The 11,380-nt window shown below is 32.0% G+C and overlaps 1 protein-coding gene across 1 annotated transcript; it reads left to right on the plus strand.

Annotated features, from left to right (window-relative positions):
* The first annotated feature begins 7,269 nt into the window (after positions 1–7,269).
* LOC145035705 (uncharacterized) lies at positions 7,270–8,705 on the plus strand. The gene is made up of 3 exons (XM_078984211.1): positions 7,270–7,612; positions 7,768–8,247; positions 8,323–8,705. The coding sequence occupies exons 1-3, from the start codon at positions 7,270–7,272 to the stop codon at positions 8,703–8,705; spliced, it is 1,206 nt and encodes a 401-aa protein (XP_078840337.1).
* Positions 8,706–11,380: the final 2,675 nt, after the last annotated feature.

An 11,380-nucleotide genomic window follows, 5' to 3' on the forward strand; every position in this document is an offset into this window, starting at 1 on the left:
CTTATTTTTTATTTTTAATATCTTTTCTTATGTTGTAAGTTTTTAGCATCTTTTATTATGTTGTAATTTTTCATATTTATATCATATTTTCTATTTTTATTATTATAGAATCGACTTTAAATAATTAAGTTTCTAGCATATTTTCTTATGTCGTGGTTTTTCATTTATGACATTGTACTTTTCATAATTTTTTAATTACAGGTTTTTTCTTATGTTGTTTCTATTGTAATATTATACTTTAATGACATTGTCAATTATATACTACTTTTGCATACATACCAAATACATATATACCAAACTTGATGAAACTTGTCCACAAAAACCTAAAAATTTGTCAAAGACAAATCATATACAAAAAAACATATATACAAAACACGCAATACATTCATATATACCAATCTCATTCTTTGAACATCCAAATACTGCTTTCATGTATATATATATATATATATATATATATATATATATATATATATATATATATATATATATATATATATATATATATATAAAAGTTTCAAATAACACTTTCAATTCATATACAATCCATATACGATTTTCATATATAAATTTCTAACACACAGTACCTTTTATATATATATATATATATATATATATATATATATATATATATATATATATATATATATATATATCAATTAGATACAAAAAATATGCATAGACAAATTCTAACAATTTCATAATACCAATTTCATATATAAATTTCTAACGATTTCATATAAAAATTTCATATATGTAACAAATACACATAATACATATAATTAACAGAATTTAACAAATAAGAAGAGATGCTGGAAATCGGAAAATGCAGAAATCTAATGTTGTAATGGTGATGGTCACTGGAAAATCAACGGGGCTGTTGTGGTGACTTAAAACTACAAAATTCACCAAATTAGAAGAGAAGTCGATGTCAAAAGAGAAAGAGAAAGGCGGACGTTGATCACATACCGTCATTGGAGATCGCAGATGAAAATCTGGCGAAAATGTGATCTTATTCTGGCGAGTTGGTGGTGGAGGTCGATAGTTGGTTGTTCGGCTAAAAAGCGTTGCGGGTCGACGTTCGAGAATTGTCATTAGAGGGAATGGACTGTGCCTTTTCTGGAGATTATTGATTGTTGGATCATGTAAGAATCATAGGGCCAAGATGGTATTTAATGTGGGTCACACGGATCGAGAACAATAGCGGCGACATGTCGTCGCTATTGGCTTCCAAAGAATGAACTATATCCATTTGATCATGTTCCAAACCAAGGCCCAAGATTGAAAGTGGCGTGCCTCCAACGGATCTCTGGTCCATACATTTAGTGACGACAATGGCTTTTAGCATCGACAACAAGCTTGTGTCATGGCTAAAGGGCTAGTTGTTAAATGCATCGTCCCTGATACTCTCGTTTCTTGTCGTGCAACTTAAATTAACTATAGAAAAAATTAACTAAAAATGCTATTTACATATTAAATCTTAGGTCGTACGGTATACTATATACCACTCTATGCAGTTTGTTGAACCGTATTCATGAACACCATGTCATCGAAGCAGTTTGGGTGTGGTAGTTTCACGAGCAGGGTATATTTCTTGCGTTCTCTCCTCTCCCGGTTGGACAACGACCTTATGTCTTTTATTTTCTTTTTTATTTTTGTTAATATTTAGTTAAATTATATATATTAATTAGAGAATATATATTAGAACTTATGGTTTTTAGTTATCTATAAAAAGAATATAATGTTGGTATAAAATAAACTTTTAAAAAAATAAATAAAAGAAAATAAAATAAAAGATAACTATTTCCTAGGTTTTGAAACATAAAAGGAAAATAAAATGAAGATTTTTTTTTTTTTTTTGAAAATTGAAACGAAAATTTTATAAAGGCACACAAATAACAAAAAGGTACTTGGAGACAAAATCAATACTCTGACTTAGACCTTCTTGTATAACCACCACTAACCACTATAGTTAAGGCTGTAAAACTAGTTACTCGGTACCTGTTCGACCGACTACCGAGTGGTGAATACTCAGGAGTACTCGGATTCGGTTATTCATGTAGAAATGTTTTTAGGGAAATTATATATGTCGAAATCATAAGTTAAAATTAAAACGTGATTGAAATATATAACAAAATTAGATACATGTGAATACACAAAAACAGAAAAACGCATAATGGTCTCACTTTGTGAATAATTGTTGAAAATTATATATATATATATATATATATATATATATATATATATATATATATATATATATATATATGCGTGTGTGTAGTAATAATCATGTGTGTGTGTAAAATAATAAATCATTAAGTATATTATATATTTTAATCACCGACTTGATCGGGTTTTACAACATTACTCAGTTCAATAAAGGGGCCGATCAGGAAGTACTCGGGATTCTGCAACTCACGTCGGTAAGGGGCCGAGTAGCGAATACTCGGAGGAGTAATCGGACAACTCTGTGAATTTTACAACACTGACTATAGTGGTGGATCTCACATGATCACCACTAACCACCACTAAAGCTATGGTATACCCACCACTACCACACATTCCACCTCATTTTTTTACTTACAAAAATACAAACAAAATCCAAATACAATAGAAACATCTTTTTTTAAACTAGATTTTTACTCGAGAAAAAACATTACATAATTAAAAAAAAAAAAAACACTATATAATTAAAAAAATCAAATAGAAAAAAAAAACGTTAAAATGCAAGCACAAAGACAATTTAAACTAGTTTTTAAACCCAATTTTTTAATTATTCCGCCATAGGGTCTACTTAAAATTTTGTCAGTTTTTGAGGTGTTTAAATAGTTTGTGGTTTATTTCTTCATATTGATGCATTGCCACAGCAACCGGAATGCCTTCGTGTGCGTTGTTGTCACACCCCCGGCCGAGGCGGCGGAACACGCCGGGCTATGCGACTAAGTTCATGGATCACAGGTAAATTGAATATATAGCACAACCACAACAATAAACAAAATAGCATTTACATTCCATCTTGATGTTCAAATACAAGGTATTTACAAGTAGTAGTAGTAGTAGTAATAATAATAATAATAATAATAATAATAATAATAATAATAATAATAATAACAATAACAATAACAATAACAATAACAATAACAATAACAATAACAATAATAATAATTTCCTTAACTGATAGACATATAATACGACTGCATGTAAACTCGGTCACATGTAATCCAATCTGTCTTGAATGTTTGTTTAGTAGTTTCCTGAGAATACATGTACTTTTGAAAGTCAACACAATGTTGGTGAGTGTCACAGGTTTTCTACTAACGCGGTAATACTTTTAATAAGTCTAAAAAGTATTATCTTTGTATGTATAACGATAGTTAAAAACAGTATTTACAAAGAGTCTTTAAAAGCCAAGATTGTAATTTAATATGAGCAAATTCATGCTTTTAACATGTACTTGTAATAACTTCTTGAAAGTCGTAATAAATGTTTTGTATAAGTAACTTCCATACTTAAAAATGTACTTATAATGACTTCTTGAAAGTCAAAAAGAATGCTTTGTATGAGTAATTTCCATACTTAAAAATGTACATGTAATGACTTCTAGAAAGTCAAAAAGAATGCTTTGTATAAGTAATTTTCATACTTAAAAATGTACTTATAATGACTTCTTGAAAGTCAAAAAGAATGCTTTGTAGAAGTAATTTTCATACTTAAAAATGTACTTGTAATGACTTCTTGAAAGTCAAAATGAATACTTTGTATAAGTAATTTTCATACTTAAAAATGTACTTGTAATGACTTCTTGAAAGTAAAAAAGAATGCTTTGTATAAGTAATTTTCATACTTAAAATGTACATGAAGGCAACCAAACCTATGGTTGTAGTAAGAGAGAGAGAGAGAGAGAGAGAAAGATATATATATATATATATATATATATATATATATATATATATATATTCGTGTTAATGTTTTTAGTGAGCTCTATAATCGAGCTATGGACGAAAAGTACCCCTCTCTACGACGCTTCATTGGACATCGTAGTAACAATCGTAGACACATATCACCTGCTACGATTGATCAGTCGATGATTGTAGCTAGCAACCGCAGGTGGGGTTGTCGACCCCATATAGATCTATACATATGTACCTCACTCTGAAGATTAACGATTATAGCAGTGTGGAGCAGGCTAAGTGATTAAACTCAACTAATGAATAGTAGTGTCTCACTCAAAAACCATTAACGAAAAGTTTGTGAATTACTCTCAGCCCTAACTTAATTCAAATTAAGCGCTAGACATAATGAATTTTGTAGTATAGCAATCGTAAAATCCGAGTATGGTTGTCATGTTTATAAAGGTATAAAGTACTCGCTTTTATAAAGAAGTGTGTTTCAAAGTAATAATCATATGTATATGTATAAATTTTATGCATTTAAACATATAAACATACATGAATAGTAATAGCTTGAATCCTTAAAATACTACAAGGTTCTGTAACATGCTTTTATAATATGAAATGTCACATGAAAATCATATAATCTTGTATCGTGTAGTATTTGTTGTGTGAAACGGTTATTTCACGATAAAATAATCATAACACGTATACGAAAAGTTTTCACTAGTTTATTTTCAACAATATGGTAAATTGTTAAATAATAATATTTTTATAAACTCTGTTTATTGTATTTTCGCATAAAAGATAATATATTTGTATAAACAAAATATATAGGCACATGTATTCCGCCCCGGAATAATTAAAATATTGAAAAAGGGCCATAAGCACTCACATTCGAAGCGTGAATGAGACTCGTAGTGCGAAACTTGTCATGAAAGTCGTTACGTGATGTTCCTCATTCTTAAAACAAATCAACATGTATATTTATATTTCCTAATAAACCAAATGGTAGTTTGGTATTAATTAGTGAGTATATAGTGGTCTTTGTGGAAATAAATAGACTCCAGGGTTTGATTTTGCAAAAATCATACTTCAGGGACTGATATTGAGAATAATTCTCAAGATAGGGGTTAAACATGTGTATTTGAAATGGTTGTAGGGTTTTAGGACTTAATTTATTAGGTTTTTCTGGGGAAGGGACCATTTCTGTTTAATTTAAATACAAGTTTGATTTAGTTTGACCTTTGACCGGTCAAAATCAAAAACCATTTGTTTTATCTGGGCTCCATGACCGATCCACACAAGTGGATCCATTTACAAAAAGGATCAGGGCTCTTTCCCCGTTTCTTTGGTTTGATCGGGTAAAGGAACAACAGGCGATCGATGTCGAGTAATCGATCGTTCAAGGGGAAGCGACCGAAGATGGCGAGAAGGAAACTTGCAGTTGCCTGGTCCGCTACCCGGATGTCTTGACCATTCGCGATTGTCTCCAGAGTTCGATGAGGCTGAAGAGATGGAGGTAAGAGCAGCGAGCCGTGCTTTTCTTGTCCAACTGCGAAGTGTGAGGACCGGCATCGCAAACAGCGGTAGCATCAAGATGATCCCCTTAAGCTCTATGGTCGACGGGAATCGTGGAGAAGGAAAACGAGGAAAAATGGCTCGATCGTCGGCCCAAGAGGGAAGGAAACGATCACAGGTGTGCGATTTATTGAAGAAAAAAAAGGGGAATCGGAGGTAGTCAAGGTTTCGATGGTGTTGATGGAGAAGCAAGGAAAAGGAGACTGGAAGCTGTTTGAGAGTCGAATAAATGAAGGCAGGAAGGAAAACGGTGGTGGTCGCTGCTTCTTCTTCTCCAGTGAACTATGCCAACAGGGGCCTGTTTTTTATTGTGGGTTGCATCAACTGGCCATGGCGGTGGTTTGACGATGGTTTGCTAGCGGTGGTAGCCTCCTGCTGTATCCGTTCCTCTCCTGTTGCGAGAATGAGAGAGGGGAAACAGTTGGATCCATGGCCGGCTTAGCCCAAGTGCAACATGTGCATTGGAACAGGGCCCAAATTTGTGAGGAGCCCAATTTTTTTTTAGTATATACCATTTGCATCGGCAGCCCAATAATTTGGGAGAAAACCATGGAACAAAACAAAAGCATGAATGTATGAAACAGAAGCTGGCAGCTTAATTTAGTCATCAGTTTCGTTTGTTCAAAAAAAAAAAAAAAGTGATCACCAAGGGTTGACAACTAAACAGCAACTCAACAATTCAGCAAGGGTAAACGTCTAGACGAACAGGTAATATAGTAAGATTTATGAGAAATTGATTTATGAGAAATTGAGAATTGAAAATTAAGGATTATTAGCCAATCAGGTAGGATTATCAAGTTTATAGTTGTCAATTGCATACTTGAATGATTCATATTTTCATAGATTATTTATTTAATTGAATATTGAATGAATTTAATATTTTATTATCGGTTTATCTACTATGGAAATTAGTATAATAGAATAGTGAATGAATATATTAGTTTATACTTTATAAGATTCATAGAAATAAGTTTAGTAGTTTAAATTATAAGTTTATGTTTATTGTAAAATTGTTTATCAAATTATGTTTATTGTAATTTCTTGAATGTTGAAAGTTGAAAATAATGAACTTGTAGTGATGAAGTCTAAACAACCATCCGGTTATCAAAAACGTAAAAAGAGAAAACTAGATGAAGAAAAGAGAAAGGTTGACGTCGGTGCTCTAGATAAGTTTATCCATAGACAACATGTTGAAGAACACATTGAAGAACATATTATCCAAGAAGTAGAAGAGACAGAAAAGCATGAGCCTGTTAAAGAGACAGAAAAGCATGAGCCTGTTAAAGAGATTGTTGATATATATGATCCAAGAAGGTGGGAAAAACTTAATTATGATGAGATTAAAATTTTGGTTGAAAAAGGTCCTAAAAGAGATAATAGTATTATGTATGGTCCCTATGATAAATTTGGTAGACGATTTTCTACAGCTTTATATACAAGAACTTTATCAAATTTGGAGAAGTGTGATAGAGAATAGTTAGTATATTCGAAAGTGCTAGATAGGGTATTTTGTTTTTGTTGTAAAGTGTTTAGAAAAGGGATTTCGAAAGGTAAATTGGATGGTGAAGGTTATGCAGATTGGCACCATGTTACCACTAGGGTTAAAGAACACGAAATTTCATTGGATCATCTTACAAATAGGAAACTTCATGTGCATTATCTTGGCCACCTAATCCAAAACGAACTAATATCTTTGCTAGCTGAAGAAATTAAAAAAGAACTTATCAAGAAGATAAAGGAAGCAAAGTACTACTCAATCATACTTGATTGTACTCCCGATTCAAGTCACCAAGAACAGATGACTATAATAGTAAGGTATTTAAAGTTATCATATAATTATGTTACTATCGAGGAATCCTTTTTAGGTTTTTTGAATGTTGATGATACCTCCGGAAAAGGATTATTTGATATTACACTTGAGGAGTTAAAGTCTCTTGGTCTTCAAATTGATGATATGCGTGGTCAAGGCTATGATAATGGAGCAAACATGAAAGGAAAACACCAAGGAGTGCAAAAGAGATTTTTAGATATAAATCCTAGAGCGTTTTACACTCCTTGTGGTTGCCATTCTCTTAATCTAACATTATGTGATATGGCTAACAAGTGTGTTAAAGGAAAGAACTTTTTTGGATTCATCCAACGTATTTATACTATCTTTGCAAATTCTACTAAGAGGTGGGAAATTTGAAAGATAATGTTAAAGCTTGGAGTCTTAAGTCATGATGTCAAACTCGTTGGGAAAGTCGAGTTAAGAGTGTAAAAGCTATTAAACTGCAACTTGTGGATGTACGGGAAGCTTTACTTCAAGTTGGAGAAAAAGATAATGATGCTGCAATTGCAAGTGAAGCAACTTCACTAGCAGAAAAAGAACTTAGTGACTTTGAATTTTTAGTATCAACTGTTGTTTGGTATGAAGTACTAAACCGTGTGAATATTGTGAGTAAGAAGTTACAATCAAAGGATATGCATCTTGATAATGCCATTACAGAAATAAACAAATTGATTGGGTACTTCAAGGATTATAGAGAGACTGCTTTTTCAAAAGCGATTGTTGAAGCTAAGGAGATTGCTATTGAAATGGGTATTGATCCAATATTTCCACAAAAGCGTTTGATTGAAAGGAAAAAAAGGTTTGATGAGAGTTCAAGTAGCGAAGAAGTTTCATTTACACCTGAAGAGAATTTCAGAGTCAATTATTTCTTATACATTGTTGATCAAGCTATTTCTTCTCTTGAGACAAGATTTGAACAATTCAAAGAGTATGATAAAGTATTTGGTTTTTTATTTCCACATAATTTGAGGGGAATTTAAGATAAAGATCTTAAGTTATATTGTTATCGTCTTGAAAAAGCACTCAAGTTTGAAGAAAGATCAGATATTGATGCCGATGAGCTTTATACGGAGTTGAAATTATTTGAGACATTGGAAACCAATGAATTTAGCAACCCTATAGATGTTTTGAAGTTTTTGAAAGAACTTGATTATTTCCCAAATGCAAGCATTGCATATAGAATATTGTTGACTATTCTAGTAACGGTCGCATCTGCAGAAAGGAGTTTTTCCAAATTGAAATTTGTGAAATCTTACTTACGCTCCACAATGACCCAAGAAAGACTTAGCGGTTTGGCGATGATATCTATCGAGAACGAAATCTTAGAGAGTATAGACTACGAAGAGTTGATCAACCAATTTGCAATCAAGAATGCTAGGAGAGCTTCAAGGATCGTCGGTTAGCTGTTAGGATATGTTATTAGTCATTAGAATACTATGATTTTGCTATATTTATTGCTATAAGGTTTATCGTCATTTTAATAAAAAAAATTAGTTTACATAATTTAATTCCTTAAATTGTTACACGTTAAGGTCTAAGGGCCTTTTTTATCCGTTTCGTCCTGGGCATTTGAATCCTCAGAACCGGCCCTGGTTGGATCGAATGGAATAGGTGAAGCGGCAACATCAATGGTCTTCAGGGGTGTTTGGCTGGTTAACTCGACAGGAACGAGGGATGGAGGGAATAGCCGACCTTCAGTTCCTCCCTTCCACTGATCATAACAGATTTGCTTCTTCTCTTTTTCTTTGATTGTTTCACAGTAATGGGTAAAACCTAAGTGGATGTTTTAGGATGGTTCTGATTGCAGGGAAGGAAGACAGATTACCATCATCCTAGGGTGGTTGGTTGCTATGGTTTGCTTTTGTTTGGATAGATATCAATGGTGTGTTTGGTTGATTCATTTGACATGGAAGTTAAGGAGAAGAAGAAAAACAACAAAACCTTAAGGTGTTTTGGGTGTTACTGTGAAACCCGTGGGAAAGAAGAAAAGATCGAAAGAGGGTTGTTGCCCTCTTGGATGAGTCCCTGGCAGCAATTGAAGGATAACAGAAGAAACAGACCCTTGGCGTATGATTTTGTATAAGTTGAAGCTTAGAAGCACTTTGTAGAATAGTTAAGTAAGTGTGCAAAATTGTTGAGTAGTGTGCAAGTTTATCTTTATTTGGCTGTAAATTTAAGAGTAGAGTGTAAGTTTCATTTTAACATTTTATATAATGAATTGTTTCATTATGTAATGTAATGTGTGTGTATTTGTTTCATTTGATTTTAGAAGCTTTGTAATACCTTAATTATTTGTGTATTTGGATGAGTATTGATTTATTTTTACTAGTTATATACACTAGCATACATATTTGGAAAAATGATATATGATTTATATAAATATTTATATATATTCAGTGTTGTTATATAATTTTAATTATATAAAATATATGAATTGCATGATTATCTCATATTGTATATTTTATCAAAACTCTAGTAGATAGGTTTTGCATTTGACCATAAAACATATCTCATACTTGTATATACGTACATATATCTAGTGGTTCACGATTTTATAAGTATTAGGCTATTCCAAATCAATCGGATTTGGATGTATATATATTATTCTGGAATACATAACTAATAATATAAATCATGTCGAAATAAATACTTTAGTGTTTCGTGATTCAAATCCTGAAAAATGTTTGATTTGTCAAGTTTTATAATTACTTTTACCTAAAATATTACAAATATCAAATTAAATATTATGCTATAGTCTGAGTCCAAAAATGCTTTCGGAATCTCTATTTGAGGTGTGCAAGTTCCTTAATTGATAGAAACAGTTTTAATTGTTTTTAACAAATCAGTGTTATACTAGTTTTGGATTCTTAAAACGGTCGTATCTTTTGCATATTAACTCTATTTTAGATGTTTTTTATATTTTTGGAATTAGGGAAACATGTACTACGAGACTAGAATGTTTGAATTGCTCACAACTTCTTAACACAAATTTTCAGTTTTTTAGACGCATTCTTATGGTTGCAGTTTGAGTTCTTTAATTGGTTTATCAATTTACACATTTGGAAGTAAAATACCATATGAAATCTTAAAATAGTTAAAATAACTCATTTATTTTATATTAGATGCACCAAAACTCAATGATTCAAACTACAAAGAGACTTACTGTGAGCTTGACCGTTCACAGTCTTTGATCTAAATTTCAGGATGTCACAGTTGTTTATAACATGGTTATAACGTCTGTCGAACTCGTGACATGTTACCCTCATAAAGAGAAATTTACAATATACTGCATCAAGATTACGAATGCGACATCCCATTAAATCATGGAAAACAATTCCAACATTTTCCCAAAAATCCCTAAAAGTTGGACTATATGTGTCTTCCGTAACTGCCACCCATGTTAATGTTATTCTCTTCTTTCTCTTCCGACCAATTCTACATTTTGGGAGCCATGGTTTTTGAATCAAGCATACAAATCTGTGAAGGTGAATAAAAGTATAGAGGAATTAGGTGAAGTATAGAAGATGTGTGGTGATATTAAGTGTAAAGTCTTCAACTACATCGGGTAAAGCAAGGATCGATGCTTTATACAATCATTTCTTCAGTATCTAAAAATATTCTTCATGCTTCTCACTCCATATCTAACTAACCCCCTTGTGGTTCAAGGTTGTAAATGGACAAAATATTAAAGAAAAGCCTTGGATAAACATTAGTTAGTATCTAGCTAACCCCATAAACTACCAAACTCAGTGGGACATTTCAGTCTTTCCTACTTCATCATTGCTTCAACTGTTGTTGGGTCAACTTTTATGCTTTCTTTTTTAACCATATGACCCAATAATTGCACCTCTCAGATTTAAATCACATTTGAATAACTTTTCATACAACTTCTCCTTCTTCAGGACTTTTAATACTTCACATAAGTTTGTCATACTCTTGCTTACTCTTTGATTATATTAGAATGTCATCAATGAACACTATTACATATCTATCAAGGAAAGGTTTACAAACTCGATTCATCACATCTATAAATTTTGCTAGAGCGTTGGTTAGTCCAAATGAAACTACCGAAAACTCA

This window comes from Lactuca saligna, chromosome 3 (genome assembly GCF_052625555.1).
Source record: "Lactuca saligna cultivar CGN05327 chromosome 3, ASM5262555v1, whole genome shotgun sequence".
Classification (NCBI taxonomy): Eukaryota; Viridiplantae; Streptophyta; class Magnoliopsida; order Asterales; family Asteraceae; genus Lactuca; species Lactuca saligna.

What these genes read in the sequence shown, in the direction of transcription:
- LOC145035705 (XM_078984211.1), top strand. Translation starts at nt 7,270, where the DNA reads ATGACTATAATAGTAAGGTATTTAAAGTTATCATATAATTATGTTACT. An exon ending in CTTTTTTGGATTCATCCAAC is followed by an intron (nt 7,613 to 7,767) that starts GTATTTATACTA and finishes ATGTACGGGAAG; the next exon opens with CTTTACTTCAAGTTGGAGAA. An exon ending in AGAGTATGATAAAGTATTTG is followed by an intron (nt 8,248 to 8,322) that starts GTTTTTTATTTC and finishes GTCTTGAAAAAG; the next exon opens with CACTCAAGTTTGAAGAAAGA.